Source organism: Panthera tigris, chromosome D4, assembly GCF_018350195.1.
Source record: "Panthera tigris isolate Pti1 chromosome D4, P.tigris_Pti1_mat1.1, whole genome shotgun sequence".
Lineage (NCBI taxonomy): Eukaryota > Metazoa > Chordata > Mammalia > Carnivora > Felidae > Panthera > Panthera tigris.
This window is the reverse complement of record NC_056672.1, coordinates 43168225-43188613: the sequence shown is the minus strand read 5'-3', so window position 1 is coordinate 43188613 and position 20389 is coordinate 43168225. Positions and strand designations below refer to the sequence as shown.

The window sequence follows — 20389 nt, the reverse complement described above, 5'->3', positions numbered from 1 at the left end:
CCCCGACCCCCGCTGCCCCCGCCCACCTCAGCACTAAGGCAAGGGTATATAAGCTGCAATGCTCTCTCCTCACTTGGGTAACCATATAATTTATCATTTTAATTGGGACACTTTTGAGAGGGAAAACTATTTTAGCAAAACTGGGATGCATGTCCCCCCCTCACCTTTCAGGCTTACTTTTTGTGATCATTGTTGTCACTTTAAAGATCTACCTGATACCCTCATGAATAAGAAATGCAAAATAAGATTCTATCCAAATAACCTAAAATTTCTCTGTTTTAAAGGCATGCAAAAAATTATTTAATTAAAATTTGATAAATATGTATTTTCAATAGAATATTATGGTATTTGTATTATTATAATGTATGCTTTAGGGTGGGGTTAGCAAACTTTTTCTGTAAAAGGACAGAGTAAATACTTTAGGTGTTGTGGGATAAATGGCCTCTGTCACAACCATACAGTTCTGCCCTTCCAGTGCAAACACAGTCATAGACAATACATAAAAAAAAAAAAAATGGGCATGGCTGTGTTCCAATAAAACTTTATTTATAATAACTGTCTATGAGATGGCCCTGGCTTTGGATGGCAGTTTGCAACCCCTATTGTTTTAAAAAACAATAGTTCTTGGAGCTTGGGAAAATTTTAAAAAGTCTGGAATTGGCTTGATTTCTAATCTTTTATTTTGGTAATTATTTTTTTTAAAGTTTATATATTTTGAGAGAGAGAGAGAGAGACAGCATGAGTGGGGGAGGGGCAGAGAGAGAGGGAGACAGAATCCCAAGCAGGCCTGGCACTGTCAGCACAGAGCCCAATGCTGGGCTGAAATTCACGAACCATGAGACCATGACCTGAACCGAAATCAAGAGCCAGACACAACCAACTGAGCCACCCAGGTGCCCCAGTAAGTAACTATATTTAAAAGAAAAAAAAATGAAAATTCATTGCCTAGGACCCTTACTTCCTAGAATTTTAAACAGTAAAAAACTAGAAAAGGCACAAATTCAGAACAAATGTAGCTTTATGGAAAACCTATCACACTGTCCTTACTTAAAAATTTTTTTTCTTAGCTTGGTGAAAACTCTGTTGTGCATATACTCAGTTTAACAGATGGGTCTTGAATTGCTGTTGGAGGACACTGGTGCAAAACCATAGAAAGAGGACAGTATTTATGATGAAAATATCTGGATTTGAATAAGGTTGAGGGACTACTAAGAAGGGAGGGAGGAACAGACCTGGAACCTTCCTTTAATGGGACAAAACTCCTTGAAGAGAGGGTTCCCTGTCCTGAATCAGCTGTACACACCAACTCCAAAACTGAGTAGCCCCAGAACTCACTGGCTGCCACTGTGCAGGGTCCCAGGCTGGGGGGCAGTTGAAGCGGTTACAAGCTTGCACTGTGCTGGGCTTGGGCTGACGACATAGCTCATCGGCCAGGATTACAGTTTCATTCATCTCTCTGGAAAGTAGGTGGGAGCAGAAGACATCTCTGGTCTGTAGGCCAACCCCACAGGTGAGACTGCATGGACTCCACTTGCCAATTTCCCACCTGGGAAGAAATCAGAGGAGACGAGGACACCCTTAGTACCTGCGCAGAGAACATCATGACATCAAGTGTTGCTAACAGAGTAAAAATACATACCTGGGAATGTGGTAAGTTCCAGCATAAGATTGGCTAAGAATTCTATCCCAAGCCTAGAACCCATCCTCTCCTTGGTGCTCTAGAATTCTTTTACGATAAACAAAGTAGGTGATAAAATGGAACATCCATTTTTGCCCGTAAAATCACCAAAAATGGTTATAACTGGGTCTAATTTGAGAAAATATACAAATTTCATCAAAATAAGCGGGGGTATGATAGATATGACATAGGTTTGAGCACAGAAAGGCTTTGGGCACTATATCTTGAACAGGTCTAGAAGAAGCTTTTCTGCTAATTTGCCTAGTCCCCATTCTTAGCAAGACTGAAAAATTTGTGCTTTTTTTTTTTTTTTGGCTTCAGAGTAAAAGGTCGTTGGCTCCGACTTCCTTCAAGCTTCCATCACAGCATAGAAATGTCTCTGTCTAATGTATAAATATCATCACCACCTAGGACTGGAGAATGTAACAAAAATGAAGGTTGCTAAATAGATCAGTCTTCTTGAGGGGAACTAAGTGGAGAGAATGGCTCATTATCTGGAAGTAGAAGTCAAATACACACAGAGGAGTTGAGTGCATAATTGGCCATTCCAAATGGCCAAGTCTTTCGAAGTACATTTACAGTGAGCTGCAGGCCTATAAAAACAATCCCATTCCATTTCCCTGTCGATGCAGCCTCCAAAATGGGAATGATAAGGAAAAGCTAAGTTGCCTGGGCTTGGAGTGGGAAGTGTTCTTTAATGATCAGTGTTAGAAAGTTCTATTTACAATGTGAGGCACAAAAATTCTACAAACAGGAGTTAGCCAAGAAAAGCATGGCAAGTAGGTCCTTAAGTAGCTAGGCCCTCCTAGCTTTTGTAGCTAGCCCTGAAAATCAGCTTAAAAACCTTTGTCCTTAATGTTTTTCATTAGACTGCAAAACTGAGTGCACACTCTCTTAATCTCCTTCTGCTACTCTGATCTATAACTACCTTACCAGCTCCTATTTCCACTACCTCCTCTCATCTATCCTGTGTTTAAGTCATGTACGTAGCAAACAACTTCATTATTCTCAGCTCATGCCCTCTGGTTCTCTAGTTCTGTCTTTACTCAAGCTGTTACTCTGAATTTGGAATACTTTTTGTCCTTTCCGGGTCCATCCTTTAAGATGTCTTCCATTTCTCTGTATCCAAATTTGACCCACGTTTAAAGGATTGTGCCCCTACCTGCTCCAGACACTGATCATTTTCCTAATTATATTACAGTTATTCTGCCTTAATGTTAAGGGCCCTACTGGAGTATACACCTATTGAAGGCAAGCTCTGTGAGTCTGTTTTGTATCACTCACAGTGTTCATTTTGGCCCCTTCTAGATAGTTAATGTACATGGTTCACAATTTCCTGATAAATGAACAAATAGAAGGGACTTACCAGCATAGTGGGCACTTTATACCCATTATCTCATTTAATTATCTCCAAAACAACATGAGATAGGCTCTACTGACTTCTCCCACTTTATATTTGAGGAAATCTGAAAATTCAAGAGGTTGATTTGCCCCAAACCCATAATTAGTAAGTAGTGAATCCAGGATTCAAACTTGGGTGCGTCTGGCTCCAAAGTCTTAGTCCATTCTATTGTACCACGTTGTTTCCAGGGAATACTTTGAAAACTGTTCTATAAACATTCACAAAGTTTTAAATGAATGGAAGAGAGGCTGGATTGAATATGTATTTCTTTTAGATCCTTGTGTGAATTTCTATAAACTTATTTTTAGATTTCTAGTTTGGCTTAATTCCTAGCTTTAAATGTTGTGTTTTAAAATATATCCACACATTCTTTGCTGCCTCTCCCTTCTAAAGATGAAGCCTTGAGTTTGGGTTGAACTTACTGGCTCACTTGCAAGGAATAAGATTAAGCAGAAGTGATGCTATGTGACCTCCAAGGCTAACTCATGAAAAGGATATGTTTTCCATTTGGCTCTCTCTCTCTTTGCTCACTCTGGGGTAAGTCAGCTGTCACGTCATGAGGACAGTCAGACAGTCCTCAGGAAAGTCCACATGCAAAGGAACTGAAGCTGCTCACCAAGAGTTGGCACCAACTTGCCAATCACATGAGTGAGCTACCTTGCCAGCATATCCGGTGGACTGGGTCTAGCCTCCAGACGATTGCAACTTCATAAGAGACCTTGAACTGCCTTTCCAAGCCTCTCCCAGATTCCTCACTCATTAAATGGTGAGAGATAATAAACACTTATTTTTGTTGTGAGCTACCAGGATTTAGGGAAATGTATTAGGCAACAATAGACAACTAATACAAGTACATACTCTCTCCTCTGAACATGTGTATGTTCATCAAAAGACATATATAAGAATATTCAAAGAGGCACTATTCATAATAGCTCTAATGGGGAATAATTCAAATGTCCATCAATAGCTGAGTGGATAAAAAATGATGATATATTTATACAATAACACAGAACAGTGAGAATAAACTTCAAAAAGAAGCAACGTGGATGAATCTCACAAACATAAAATTGAGTAAAGAAAGGCACAAAAGCAAAGTTCATACTATGCTCTCATTTATATGAAGTTCAAAACATAAAACGAATCTATGATGTTAAAATCAGGATGTAGTTCCCCTTGGTGGGCGATAACTAGAAGAGGAGACTTGGGGGGAGGGATTCTGGGATGTTATCTTGATCTGGGTGCTATGTCTGGATCCACTTCGAGAAAAATCACAAAGGCACGCGTGTAGGATTTGTGCACTTTTCTCCATGTTTGTTAAGGTTCAAAAAAGGATGTCTTCCAGGGCACCTGGGTGGCTCTGTTGGTTAAGCATCTGACTTCGGCTCAGGTCACGATCTCACAGTTTGTGGGTTCAAGTCCCGATTGGGCTCTCTGCTGTCAGAGCACAGCGTGCTTTAGATCCTATGCCTCTTTCTCTCTCTCTCAAAAATAAATAAACATCAAAAAAAGGGTGTTCCCCCTACTTTTCAGTAAAGTTCTAATATGTTGTGGCTATAAAACAAAATCCAACAACCGTGTTCAATGCTGATGACCACAATGTGTGTGTTTCACAAAGGAGCTGCCTACACAGTGAATGTTGTCCAAGGTTAAAACCTGTCCTAGTATGGACTCTGCCCTTCTAGTGCCCCCACTTATGCCTTCACCTCTGGAAGAAATTGGGTCACTGGGACCTTGAAGCAGAGGCCTTTTGGCAGCCATGAGGCCACTTCAACACTGTTCATCAAATCACAAAACAGACATATCTGCCTACCCATGATAAAAGTATATTACATTTTCAAGGGAGGAGGTCAGCAGAAACTATTTGTGTATTAAGCACTTTGCTGATTCTGGGTTGAAAGTATTTGGACCAACTTAGGCCAAAGGGGAGGGGAAAGGAAAACAGAGATTCTCCCCCTATTTGTCTGTGTAGGGACTACAATTGTGAGCCTTGGGTCTGGCCAGCTGCTTGCCTTCCAGCCTTCTGTGCCTTTGGCTGTTTCTGAGGGGGTGCTGCAGCCTTGGGAAGTCACCCTCGGGGTGGGATTGGCTGTGTCTTGCAGCCTGTGAGGCACTTACAGGCCTTCCTGAGATTCTGGAGCCTGGCTTCCCCACAAGCCCAGTGATGCAAGGAGGCAGCCGCTCAGAGGATAGGGCATTATGCTTTTTCCCCTCACATTGCCTGGTTGACATTTACTCATCTCTGTCTTCGCTGACAATGTTACTCACTCAGGGATGGATCCCTCAACTGGGTAAAATTCGCCTACTATATAGTCTCATTGCTACCTCCCCCTCTGGAAATTATCAACACTCACAAAAATTTATGGTGGTAAGAACACAATACAATATCCTCTTAACAAAATTTTAAGTGTACAATACAGTATTGTTGACTATAGACACGATGTTGTACAGCAGATCTCTAGAACTTACTCCTCTTGCTTAACTTTATGCCTATTGGTGAGTAACTCCTCCTTTCTCCCCTCATCCAGCCTCTGGGAGCCACCATCCATTCTTTGATTCTATGAATTGACTGTTTGCATATCACATGCAAGTGGAATCATGCAGTATTGTACTCATGTAACTGGCTTATTTCACTTAGCATTACGTTCTTGACGTTCATCCATGTTGTCACACATTGAAGACTTTCCTTCTTTTTAAAGGGTGAATAGTATTTTTTTGTATGTATAAACCACATTTTCTTTATCCACTCATCTGCTGAAGAACATTTAGATTATTTCCACGTGTTGCCTATTGTGAATAGTGCTGCAGTGAACATAGGGGTGCTAATATCTCATTGAGATCCTGACTTCAGTTCTTTTAGATAAATACCCAGAAATGGGGTTGCTGGATTATGTGGTAGTTCTATTTTTAATTTTTTTCAGGAACCACTATACTGTCATCCATAGTGGCTATACCATTTTGCATTCCTACTCAACAATACACAAGGGTTCCAATTTCTCCACATCCTTGTCAACACTGTGGTCCTTTGTTTTATTGATGATAGCCATCCAGACAGGTATGAGGTGATATCTCATTGTGGTTTCGATTTGCATTTTCTGATGATTAGAGATGTTGAGCATTTTTCATACACTGTTGGCCATTGATATGTCTTTTTTTGGAGAGAGGTCTTTCAAGTCTTTAGCCCATTTTAAATTGGGTTATTAGCTTGCTTTGTTTTTGTTTTGTTTTTTTTTTTTTTTGCTATTGAGTTGTAGGAGTTCCTCCTATATTATGGAGATTAGCTCTTTATCATATATATGGTTTGTAATTTTTTTCTCATTATTCTGTTGAATGTTTTCTTTGCTGTGCTCAATGCACCTATAATCTGACTACCCTGCTCCACTGTTACCTTGATGAGAGCATGGGGCAATGTCTGTTTTGGTTTAGCACTTTAGATTGAATTGTGTGTTGGAGTCCTAACACCCAGTAACTCAGAACATGACGTTATTTAGAAGTAGGGTGAGTACAGATACAATCACTTAAGATAAAATCATACTAGAGTAGGGTGGGCTCTTATTCCAGTATGAATGGTGTCCTCATAAGAAAGGAGAGAGACATTCAAGGAGAATGTCATGTAATGATAGAGACAGAAACTGCAGCGATGCTTCTACAAGCCAAGGGATGTCAAAGATTCCCAGCAGACACCAGAAGCTAGAAGAGGCAAGGAAGGATTCACCTCCCAGGTTTTGGAAGGAGCATGGTCGAGTTAACACCTTCATCCCTGCCTCCAGAACTGTGAGAGAATACATTTCTATTGTTTTATGTCACCCTGTTTGTGGTACTGTGTTATGGCAGCCCCAGGACACGAGTATGTCACTGTAATCACTGTATCTAGCGTGATGCCTAGAACATAGATGTTCAATAAATGGGAAGTGACACAAACTGAGTGGAGTCCCAGTGAAATGTGTGTGCTTGGTTTAGTCACTCGGCTGGTTAACCATTTCATCTCTGTCCACTGAACAACTGTCAGCAGCCATTGCAAAGTCCCCAAAGCCTTGAACACAAAATTTTCTTCAGTGTGGTGCAAAGTGTTTGGTGACAGCACTGGATCGGAACTGACATAATGCCTTTATAGGTTGCATCCCACTTAGTGTAAATATTTATATACTTTACTGCAGCAGTGTTAGCCTGTTGGATTATGGCATTTCCCCCCAGAATTTACTAGGGGTAATAATACATAATTTATGTTATAGTAACCCTAACATATTTCTAAAGTACAAAAAAAATCTGAATTCTAAAACACATCTGCCCCGCTGGTTTTGGCTAAAGGATCCTGACTCTATAAGGATACACATGATCACTATGGTTTCCTTCAGCTTCTAGGCTTCAGGTGTTTAGCTTCATGGTTAGGCGCTTCGCCAAAATGTTATTGAGAACTCTGGTTCCTCTAGCATTCTCTTTCCATATTGCTTTTTTTTCTCTCTCTGGCCTTCTTCTCCATATTCCTGTGCTTTTTGTCAAAACCTGCTTGAAGAGGAGGCTTGGGAGCTGACAGATCACAGCTGATGCTCTGTAGCTTCAGGCTGGACCCTGTCCAGCTCCTGAGTAACTGACTCCTGACCAAGAGTAGCCAGGAGACAGAAAGCTACCTTCCACCCCTCAGGGCTGGGATTAGTCTTTTTGCCCTCTGCCCCACATCAGATATACTTGGGTTGGCCTGTGTTTATAATTGGATTTTAAAGTTTAGCCTTGGTTTCCCAATTCCCACTTTGTTTCCCTCATGTGCTGGAGTTCTGCCCAACATCTGGCCTACTGCATTCTGATCCTGTCACCCTGCCTGGATCTGGCTAGCCTCTTGCCTTGGCCTAGGCAGAGACCCTTAGCCATGGCCATAAGCCATGATGTGACAGCAATCTGTCTGACTTCACACATTATGGCCAATAACAATAGTAATTCTAACATTTACGCAGAACTTGCAATGAGTCAGGTACTGTGGCTAGTTGTTTTCAATGCACTCTCTCCTATAATCTTCTCCACAGCCCTGTGAGGTAAGTAGTATTATTTTATGCATTTTAGCACCAAGGAGCTGAGGTCTAGAGAACTTAAATGATTAATTAGTCATGGCTTAGAATGTCTAATGCCAGATCAATTCCACATGCATCACATCCAAGTTTACCATGACTTAGACACATGAGTTCTGAGAATGGGGCTGCTCCTATCACAGAGGCCAGCACTATGGATTTATAAGCTTCAACTTTGTATCATCCCAGTCTCTTTCACGGAGGTCCTGGCAGGACTTGGGGCAAAGCTTACCCAAGATGTGTGATACATATACAAAGTCACTTATTATTCACATCAACCCTATGAATAAAGTACTGTAAGTTACCCCATTTTACAGGGTGACATAACAGAGGTTTTTAAAGGTCAGGTAACATATCCAAAGTAACACAGCTAGTAAATAAGAAAATCAGGATTCAAACCCAGAGAGCCTGGCTCCTGCATGCCTAAATACTATATTGTACTGCCTCTTAGGGTGAGAATGATGAATACAGAAATTCAAACTGGATCCAAGATACAAATTCCAGGATTCCTGGTGCTTACAAGTTCAGAAATGACAACTGACAAAATGACGTATCTATTCTTAAAAAATAGAAAACAACACACTGATGCCACCCAAGGTTATGAATACACTTGGAGTTGTTATTTCAGTAGAGCAGCAGTGGTACTTGGCAGCAAATGGGCAAAGGCTGAGTGTGGTCCCCCCAAGGATATGTTTGTTTTTTGTAAAGGTGGCCATCAGAGACAATGTGGGCAAAGACCCATGGTGGTTGGCATTTCTTAGTAGCTTGTGTTTGTATTAGCTATATAAAAGGAGGAATTTTTGCCTTCTTTTGGACAAGAGCTCATTATGTGAGTTGCCAACATTTTTCTCCTATACTATTTCAGAAAAGGTAATGGCCATTGCCTCCAGCAACTCATTGTTGGTTGCTGGTATGAACACACATAATTTCTAAAGGTAGACTCTCTACACCCCAATCTGTGTCCTAAGAATCTTCTCTTACCCTGATTTTTTGCAGCAAAGTAGGGCTTATTTCTTTATTCAAAATTTAAAGATGCAGTTATTGAGACGTACAACACCATTGGAAATTCCAATTATTTGTTAGAAGCTTTCTTTAAAATTGTGTGTAATCCTCCAACTTGACATTTCTATTTAACATTTCTATCATATGATGGGGCCCCTGGGTGGCTCAGTCGGTTAAGCGTCCAACTTCAGCTCAGGTCATGGCCTCACAGTTTGTGAGTTCGAGCCCCACATAAGGCTCTGTGCTGACAGCTCAGAGCCTGGAGCCTGCTTCAGATTCTGTGTCTCCCATTCTCTTTGCCCCTTCCCTGCTTGTGCTCTCTCTCTCTCTCTCTCTTTCAAAAATAAATAAACATTAAAAGTTAAAAAAAAAGACAAAAAAACATTTCTATCATATGATATTTTAAAAGCCTCCCAAAGATATCTCTTTAGAATGTCTCTGAGGTCAGGAGGTAGAAAGCAATCAAGCAATAATAAATCAGACACATGGAACATGCCCAGCTCTAGAAAGCCTAAGGTAGGGCAAAGAAACCTCTTTTTCCAACTGGAACACTGCCTAGGATCCTTTGTTCCCTCAAGGTTTTCGAACTATTACTGATGGCTCCCAATTTATCCCTATATCTCCCAGTTTCCAATTTATTCACAGCCCAGTGCTTCTAAAATGTGACTTTACTTCCTCTGCTTAAAAACTTCCATTGGAGTCTGAGCTGAGCTTTCAGCCCAGTATATCTAGGGCTCAGCTTTGGTCCAGTGGACCCAGTGGGGGTGAGGGGGCACTATGTGGCTGGACCTGAACTTTTTAACTGGCTCCCTCCCTGACCCCCAACTTCTTTCCTTCTTCTCCTTTGTAGGGGCTCAATTTTAGCCTGAGGCTTGGTGAGGGGTAGTCCATTGGCATGTGACAGGGCTCAGTATTGGGCCAGGATATCTGGAGATCAGACATACAGGGAAGATTGAACAAATACATAAATACATGAAGGTGAATGGGATCCAGATTTCTTACTGTCAGAGAAAGGAGTTACAGATATGGAAAGGGGGAAGACTAGAATAAACCTTATGGAATTGGATTGCTATTGAAAACAGCGTGAACTCATGGTTTTTAACAGATGGACAGGTACCTAGATAGAGTCATATCAATAGATATAAATGGATGTATATAAATACACGTAATGTATACAATATTTCCTAGACCTCTCTACTGAGAGGCCTAGAGGCAATGACATTTCAGTAAAATCAAGTACATCAAGTGCCCAGATTTTGGATTCTAAACAGCATTCTCTACTAAGGAATCTGTTCCTGTAGAAATGGCTGTGGGGCAGGGGCAGTGAAAATAAAAAATGAGCCTGGAACATCTTGTTGTGTCAGAAAACTGGGAAGTGCTCAAAGAATGATGGAGTAAATGTCAAAAGGATACAGAAGCCAGTTTGAAGGGGCTCCCACTGGCCATGTCTGGGATGATTTGATAGTAATGGGTTTTAATCCTTTGAGTAAAATAGAAATTTACAAATAAATAAATGAGAAAGCTCTATCTTGCAGAATGCCTATTAAAAATCTAGATTATTAATAATAAAATAAGATTAATAATCTAGAAGATAGAATTTAGAAAGTCATCATTTGTCAACCATAATAATAACTGATACAGGTAAGAGCCATCAATGAATACTAATGTTGGTAGGTAAAAGGTTGATGAGGAATTTACTTAGCTTTAGATTATCTTCCCATAAAAATACTTACTTGCTACTAATAATAAATGCAATGTACTTATTAATCTTACAGTGGAAAACCGGGCTGACATCATCTTAACCAAGTAATGAGTTAACATCATCAGCAATGAATGCAACACATCATTCATTGTATCCTGATACAATGCACTAAAAAAAATATAGCATACTTCTGTTAAAAATTCACGAATCATGAAGAGACATCAAGCAAACTCAAAGAGAGTGACATTTTACAAAGTAAAATGCCCTATAGTCTTCAAAACTATCTAGAATATGAAAGATAAGAAAAGGCTGCCCCAGATTTAAGGAGTCTAGAAAGAAATGACAACCCAGTGTATAACAGGTAACCCTGGATCAGATCTTGTACCTAAAAAGGACATTGTTGGGACAGCTGGCAAAAGCTGAACAGAGTCTGTGAATGAGATGGTGACACTGAATTAGTGTTATTTCTTGGTTTTGAAAGTTATACTGCGGTTATTTATGACAGCATCCTTGTACGTAGGTAGTAACACTGAAGGATTAAAATGCAATGGTGTATTCCCTGAAATTATTCTCAAAAGCCCCCAAAATGTTAATGACTACAGAAATGAGGAAATTGGTACAAGAGAGCTCTGTGTGCTAATTTTGTAACTTTAAAAAAATAAAATGATTTCAAAATAAAAGTTACAGAAAAATTCCATTGGCTCCCTGTTATCTACAAGAAAGGGTTCAATTCCTTGGCTGGCCTATAGTGTGCTTCACAGAGGAGTTTGAACATACCTTTCTGGTTTAATCCCAGGTCACCCCTACACTCACTCTTGCTGAATACCCATCTTCTCTGGCTGGCAAACTCTTCTGACTCTCAGGTTGGATTCTAAACATCACCCGCCTCTGAAAACTTTTCTGATATCTGTCCCATGAGGCAGAGCTAGACCTTTCCCTTTGCAGCACGCTACCGTCTCTTTCCTCCTAATGGCATTTTTTTCTTCCCTCAAACTCCCCTTCATTACACTGTAGGTATGTGTCTACACATCCATCTCTCTCACTAGACTCTGCATTCCGCAAAGGTACAATGGCCATGAGCTATTCATCTTAGTATCTCCAGCACCCACCGCAGTGCCCGGCATGTCATAGATGCTCAGGGTGGCAGTGTGGCATAACATAGACCTTGGGCTCTGGAAGTGGATGATCTATGAAGGAACTTTACTCTGCCACTCTCTAAATGCCCAGCCTTGGGTATGTTACTTAATAATGTACTCATGTTTAAAAAGACAATAATAGTGATAGCCACTTCGAAGGGTTGTTATGAGGTTTAAATGAGAACATCTATGAAAAGAGCTTAGCACAGAGGCACTGCTTAAGGGCTCTATAAATATTAGCTTACATGAACTGGGTGCTCAGTAAATATTTGTTAAATGCAAGGATGATTATTGTAAGGATAGAAATTAAATGAGTAGAGTGATAATTCTTCCTGGAGTCAATCAGGAGTGAAATAAAGTAGCCATACATTATGGAGACTGAGGGAAAGGATGTCTGTGACCTGCCCACATTAACTTCTCATTCAGGCATTCATTGCTCAGCACTAGGACAGATACAGAAGTGGGAAACATGCTCATGACCTTCGGCATGCTTTTGGCAAAGGTGGAGAGAACCGACGGATGCCCAGGAGACATAGCAACGTTAGGTTATAGCAATGAGCTAATTGCTAAACGATTTGGCTAAACCATGAGTACTGCAGAGTTTCAGAAGACAGGCTACAATGGAGCTCATGACCATTTAATGTTTATATGGCTGATTGCAATTCACAAAGCCCGTTCATCTATGTTATCTTCCCTGATCCTCCTATCTCGGAAGTACCCAAGGCAGGCATTCCCATATCCATTTCATAGATAAACAAGCTGAGACTTAAAGGAACAAGTGATTTCCCCAAAGCTTAGAAGGGAACTCAGCTCACTCCTTCTACCCTGCTAAGTCTCTACGGGCAGAGGAGGGGATTGTGAAGCGGTGAAGGGCAAGCTAGATAGAATTAGAAAAACAGTTACATGCCATAGCAGATGGATGTGCTACCTTCACGTACAACCTCTGTATTTTAGAAAACTCCTTCAAGTGGTCTAGGAAAAGACAAATGAAAAGATCAGTGGAGGTGTTAGACAATAGAGAGGAAAAATATATTTGAAGGCCAAAAATTAACCCAAAGCATATATGATAAATAGCACCATGAGGAGCAGGGCTCTCTGTAAGAGGGTAGCTTTCACAGATCAGCAAACAGGAGGTACAACCACACTTCTCTTGGAAGTCAGCTGGTTTGGCATGAGGGTTCGGCTCCATAAAAATATTTATAATCAGGATTACCAAACACCTGAGATGGCAAAGCACTCATTTCCACAGGCAAACAGTGTGGTCAAGGAGAGTTTGACCAGGAGAGTTTTAGCCAGGAGAGTTTGCCTTACTTCCCAAATCATTGTTTAAAAAAATAAAAAAATAAATAAAATAAAGATTATCAACATTGCAAATAACTCTTGTCAAGGCTTCTTTGCTTTTTGTTTTTAATTAATGAATAGTGCTTAAAAAATGGCACTTGTAGCAACATACAGATTTACGATCTCATTACTAGCATGCCATTTGCTTTAAACCTACCCCCTTCACGGAGCATATCAAACTGCAAATGGCACCAAAACTAGGCCCAATTGTACAGAGTGTCTTCCCTCCCACACCCCCAACAATTCTCTATGACATTCCATGCCCAAGAAATGCCCATGTGCCTGTTTACCAACAGGCAGCTTGATTTAAATAAAACATCTAAATTCTGCTTCCCGTTTTCTGCTCACCCTGTCATCTGGGTGGCAGCACATTTCAGTGAGATAGAATTTCTCCTGGCTATTATAACTCACATAGGAGCTTCCTGAGAAATGGGTTGGAAGGGTCGGTAATCCGCAAAATCACTTCTGCCCTTGGGAATTTGAGATTTTAGTTGGCTTGTTTAGAATTCTAGGTGGAAATTTTCTACTAAAAATAGTTGCAGGGCTTTTCTCCTTGTGGTCAGATCGGAGAAGGATTTACTTAGATCATAAACACAAATGTCATTTTGTTGGTTTTCTTTTTCTTCCTCTAACCATCTTTTGGTTTTTATTATTTTTTTTCTCACTTTTATCTTAATTGCTTAGCATCCTCACACTGAAGATCTTCCAGTAGACGAACTCTTCCTTTTCCAGATTACCTGCCTCAAACAGAGTGAGCTTCCTCCAAGCTTAACCACATGTCGGCTTCCTGATACACCATTTTCCCTTTTCACATCTGTGAATTTGCTTCCACCTTCTGCCTGGAATGCTGTCCATGTTCCTACTTCAAAGTCTGATTCAAGCCCTTCTTCTTTGGGGTAGGTTTCTGTCCCCATTCCAACCCATATCAACTGGATCCTCTTTGCAACCCTAGCTGATTTACTGTCATTTGGCCCTTGTTTACAATAAACAACATTAGCATTGTGTTATAAGAACACTAGTTCTTATATTAGTGTTATAAGAACACCAAGAAGGTGGGGCATCTTATTTGATGTAATTCTATGTTTTTCTCTAGTCATCATCCCAAGTAGAATATAAAGCATTATCAAGTTTTTTGGAGTTAAGGGATTAGTTTGGCACCCATCAAATCAGGCCATAAAGATCTCTGTCTGTCTATTGATTTGCAGGTGGCATTCCTCACTAAAACTTCCTAAGCCTAAGATTTTTCTCCCTAATACAGGTTGATAATGTCCTCCCGAAAGCATGTGTTGAAGTTCTAACTCCCAGTACCTCAGAATGTGACCTTATTTAGAAATGGAGTATTTACAGAGGTAACCAAATTAAAATGAGGTCATTAGGGTGGGTCCTAATCCAATTATGACTGGTGTCCTTATTATCCTTATACAATGGGGAAATCTGATCACAGAGACAGACAGTGGAAATGACCGTGTGAAGACAGGGAATACATCTACCACCCAATGAACACCAAAGACTGCTGATTAAGCGCTTCAAAGTTATAAAGAGGCAAGGAAGGATCCTTCCCCTGCAGGATTCAGAGAGAGGGGGAGAGACAGAGAGAATGGCCCTGCCAACACCTTGATTTTAGACTTCTAGCCTCTAGAACTGTGAGAGAATACATTTCTGTTCTTCCAAGATACCCAGCTTGTGGTACTTTGTTACAGTAGTCCAGGAAACTAATGCGTCAGTTCTCTTGAGTAGTTTTAATGTATTTATTTATATTGTAAACAGAAACCTTTGTGGATGTTTATATTCATGGGGTTTCTCTGCAAGTGAAATGCCTGGGAAGGTCAGTCCTTTATGTCAGGATCCACAGACCCCATTCTGTTATCTCCAGTGAGATTCTGTCTCCTCCTCTTTCCTTTCATCATACTTGTTTTGTCAGTTTTGTAGACTTGATTTTTTCTTCCACCCACATATTTGGCCATTCATATATGTATGTGTGCCCACAGTCACGTATTCATTTGTTGACAATGTACTGTGTACTAAATATTATGCCAAATGATGGGGACATAGACCTAAAAAAAGTTCTTGATCTTAAGGGCTTTGTGAGACAACTACAAGACATTGTAATACGTGCTATTTATTTATTTATTTATTTATTTATTTATTCATTCAACTAGTGTTTGTTAAGCACTTTTTGTGCTCAGGTTCTATGTGAAGGAACAGAGCAGTAAATGAGACAGACACATGAATTTCAGTGGGGCTCACGGGAATGAGACAGACAAACATGAGGTGTTAGGGAAGTACAAAAATATAGACTGAGAGTCAAGAGGGAAGACATAGAGTCATGGAAGGCTTCCTGGAGGTGGTGATATCTGTGCTGAGGCTTGAAGAGTAAGAGGTGGTCAGGCAAAGGCACAAGTAAAGAGAAGGTATTCTATGCAGAACGAGGTGTGGGAAAGCACAATGCATTTTGGGAACTCATATTTATTGATCTCCATGCTGGGGGTTGGAAAGAAGGAGTAGAAAGCCTAGGAAGTCCTTGGAAAACTCTGGTTCTCACTCCTGTTTTCCTTGATATAATTACAGGGGTGGGTAATGGAGCCTGGGAAACAGAGGCACTGTGGCCAGCCAAAGCCCCAGTGACAAAGGTGACTTAAGTTCACTACAGTTCAAACTTACAGCTCTTAGGTTACTGCTGAATGGCATGTGCTTCACTGTGAGGACCAGATGCCCAGCCTGCTCCCTTCCCACTCATCTTAAGGAGTGCCAGGCTTTGGTGGGGGGGGGGGGGGCTTCCAACAGGCCCATGGCACAGGGTGACACAGACAGTGCTTTAAGCAGGCCCTCTATCGTGCTTAACCAAACCATAAATGCAATTCAAACCTGGCTTGGCAGAGAAAAACAAAAGATAGAGCCATTTTCCCCATCTCCAGAGTTTGATGTATGGGGAATCAGGAGACGAAGCACCTAGCTATGGATGCAGGATGTGATGAATTCTGTCAGTGCAGGGACACACACACACACACACACACACACACACACACACACACACACACGGGTTCCATCCATAGGACATGGAGAACAGCAGCCCATGCAGTCTCTAGCCCTGAAGGCTGTTTATTTGAGGAGTAAAAGTGAGGTCTTTCACAAATGTTTTCATATGAGACCACACAAAAATGACCTAAAATTATTTTTCAAGTTAGGTTCAAAGATCTCTTCAAATAGAATGTATGTTTCACCCTTTGATGTTTTGTTATCTCAGGGTGAGTTAAGGGATTATTATCAGGCTAAAGTCTGAATAAATTTAAATCCTCACTTTAGGATTTATATTGGCTTATTAAACCCCTCATTTGTTTTTGATTATCCATGATGCTCATTTATTGCTAGCACTTTCATCCCTGGAACACTATTTTTAAACACACTTGGATCTGAATAGCACTGATGAATTGTCCTAAATCCCTGAGTTATATTTAACAAGGAGAAGGCACATGAGCATAATGCCAAACAACCAGACTGATCCTGACCTTGGATTCCAGCTCGGGTTGGAATGTATTTCCACCTGTGTTTTATAACCTTTTGCAAGTTACCAATTTTGAATGTCAACTTCTTTCTCTGTAAAATGGGGCAAAAATGACAAAAATAGCTCCCAATAGTTATGGGATTCTTGTTATGTACTTGTTATGATTCTTGTTATGGGTACTGTTGTATGAACTTCACATGCTCTAACTCATTTAATCCTCATGGCCACCTAAGACATAGGTACTGTTATTATGCCTACACACACACACACACACACACACACACACACACACACACCAGGATTCAATTCTAAGTGTTCTGCCTCCAGAATTATTAGCTGTATTCTTACCTATTAACCTGTAGCCTGCACAGGGAGTGGGAGCAAAATACCACCTAGCAGCTTCCATTACTATTTTTGTTGTCATTATTGTTATAGTAGTATTTCTCATACACAAGAGAGGCCAACAGGAAGAATGGGCCTTTGGGGTTCCTTTTTTGGGCCTATTTGTGGTTCCTTGAAATTATTGCGATTACCATATCCAAATTGGAGGAACTATTTTGCTCTTCAGTTTTGCTTGTTTTATCCCATGCGTGGAATAATTAATGGTTTAACTTCACGCAGCCCAGCATTTCTCAGGTCACAGAAAACTTCCTAGCTGCCCTCTGATCCTCAGAGATTTTCATCCATTTTTTTTTTTTCAGTTAGGAAAAGAAAAATAGTGGGGCAACCCAGAAACTAAATTCTGAATAGGAACACTGGAATCCATGACTTTCAAGAAACCACTGAGAGGGTTTTTACCCTCATGCCACATGGAAGTCAACTGAATTCCTAATTCTTGATTATTAATCATTCATACTCAATTATTAGAAAAATCCTCATGCTTTATGAATGCAACTATTTTCTTCCTTTCTCTTTCATATCTCACCTGACCCCTTACCTTCTACTCTTCACTCTCAAAAAGTAAGGAATGCTTTTCTTACTGATATCTGTCTGTCTGTCTGCCTGCCTTCCTGCTTGCCTATGTATCTATCTATCTATCCATCTATCTATCTTTGGAAAGGATAAAAGATTTTTACCTGAGGTAACTAGTATCTTCTTAGCTGTACAAAAATACTCAATTCATTTCTATAGTGTTAATGAGATATAAAGAAAAAATCCTTTCAGTTGTTTGGGGAAAAAATTCTTTCTTATTCTAGTTAAGAGTATATTATGTCTACCTGGGTCCTCTATTCTGTCATCTGAATAATTTGTCCATCTCTTGGTGTATCTTTAGCACTGGTAAATTCTTATATGGAATCTATTTTTCAATAACCAGGTACTCACATAAGTTCCTTACATATATCAACTCATCAGTCTGCACAGAACCGCTGAGGAACCTATTATTTCATCATCTATTAGCACTTAAAGATAAGGGAATGAGGATAGAGAGGGGTAAGGTGACTTGCTCAAGGACACACAGTTGATAAGTAGCACAGCCAGGATTTGAACTCAGGAAGTCTGGCTCTCGATCTAAATTCTGATTTCAGTACCAATTTCTGGAGTCCACCTGTTTATGAGAAACACTGAGTTTTAAGTTGGGAAACACTATTTTTCAGGCTTTTAATTTGAGCTCTGCTAGCCATGGCTACTTAGACAAGTCACTTAATACATTTGACCTCACTTTCTTCACAGATACAATGAGGAAATTGGGCCAAGTTACATTCTGGGATTCTGTAACCCCACTCACTGAGGGAGACTCATTTGTCAGATTTTTAGATTCTAGACAAGTCTGTCAGCTAAACTCCCTGCCACTTGGTGGCTTTTTAGAGCATAAATAATAAAGCTCTATGATCTTTTGGTACTAATAATAGTGCTAACAGAGCAGACTGAGAAGTGATGAGAATTTGATGTCCACCAAGTTCCTCATGTGACCGTGATCCTTCAGTCACTAAAAGTAAAAGAACCCACCTTCCAATAACTGACTGGAAAAAGTGTTGGCCACAACAAACATGGATTCCCAATGCTACTTGAGGACTGTGGACTCATGGTGAAGTCTCTTGACCCATCATTATTAACTGCCATGGGCATGGGGAATTGGAGTGGAAGCCTTACCTACACTTCATGTTTTCAATTGAGTTTTTCAGGTAGAGTGAGTTCTTTGTGAACAAATGGATACATTTGATGCTCAGAAAACCCATCCATTTCAGACACTGGTTTGTCCATATAGGAGATTTCAAGGCTTTTAAATGTGATTAAGAGGCAGACAATTAAACAATTATGGCACTGGCCCAAATGTTGGGATGGGCTTACATTTAAAGTTTACTTATGCTCAGAGAGACAATGGAAAGGGAACTTTACACACTTGAGTATGAAAAGATGCAGTAAGATATCATATATCATAGCCAAATATATAAGATTTCAACACACTACCTTTCTATTTGTCAAGAGAAAGGAATACAATCCATGGGCCTACTTTCTAGACCTACACAGACACACAGCTGCGGCAAGACCATGTGTGGTGAAAAGTAGTCTACCTCTTGCCAACCCCTTGTTCTGCAGAACTACCCTCCTGGAGGAGTTAAGTATGCAAGGGTGAGCTGGAAAACAACACTTTGCTTTTCTAGATCAAGGGAGGGTCAATCCAGCCCACATGTGGTTTCACTTCACTCCACCATGGGTCAGTTATATTGTCAACCTCCATTAAATTAAAGATAAAGTACATGACAGTGCCCATTTTCACATAAGGGGTTTCTAGGTGTGCCTGGGATGTGCCTGCAGAAGGCCCATGGAAATGCCTTATAGGTAACCTAGAAAGAAGAGGAGAGAAATGGAAGCTCTCCTGGTTCCCCAACTGTCAGTACTATCTCCCCAGTTGCAAATAAATGGCCTACCATTAGTGCAAAAAAAAAATGCCACAAAATCAAGCTTGACAGTGGGGTGCATCTTGTGAGGAAGATCTGGTTCCGCTATCAGCCTCTCCCCCACATTATAATTCTGGCATCATTTTCCTCCCAAAAAGAGCATTGATAAATGGTATCTGTCTAGTTGTGGTGAATTTTACATCAATAAATACCTTGCTTATAACAGTTTCCTTCTGTGATTTTCCACGGCTTAAAAAAACCTAAAATTGTACATGCTCTGGGCATTGCAGTCTTTGATTTTGCTGGATTGCTAGTCTAAGGAAGGAATTGAAGCAGGAAAAGTATGGTGGGGTGGGCAACAGACCACCCGCAGAGATTTTTTTTTTTTAATTCCAGGAAATTTCCCTGGTAAATGCATCAGTGATGAATAAGCTTCAGTTTCTACCATTAGGAACTATAATTCACCTTCTCAAAGGGCATCCTGCACATATTCAGCAATGATCTACACAGTCTTCCCACATACACTTTTGACTCTAATAAAGCAAAAACCCACGTTTGGCCTGTGTCGTTTAACCAAGCCCAGAGTACAAATTTCCTGTTTGTTTACTCCTGAAATTGCAAAACAATTTCAGGGTCAGTTCCCAAACTGAGCTTTCTCTGTAATGCTGCTGTTTCTGTGTGTGAAGCAAATCTTCTGATGGCACTGGTGCAATAAGCAAATATTTGGAG

The 20389-nt window shown here is 40.4% G+C and overlaps 1 protein-coding gene across 1 annotated transcript in view; it reads right to left on the bottom strand.

The window, feature by feature from the left end:
• ADAMTSL1 (ADAMTS like 1) overlaps nt 1-20389 on the bottom strand; it is a 376924-nt gene that overhangs the window by 141238 nt on the left and 215297 nt on the right. Inside the window, exon 16 of the mRNA XM_007098528.3 lies at nt 1336-1546. Coding sequence (XP_007098590.2) covers nt 1336-1546 — 211 coding nt within the window. The remainder of the gene's footprint in view (nt 1-1335; nt 1547-20389) is intronic.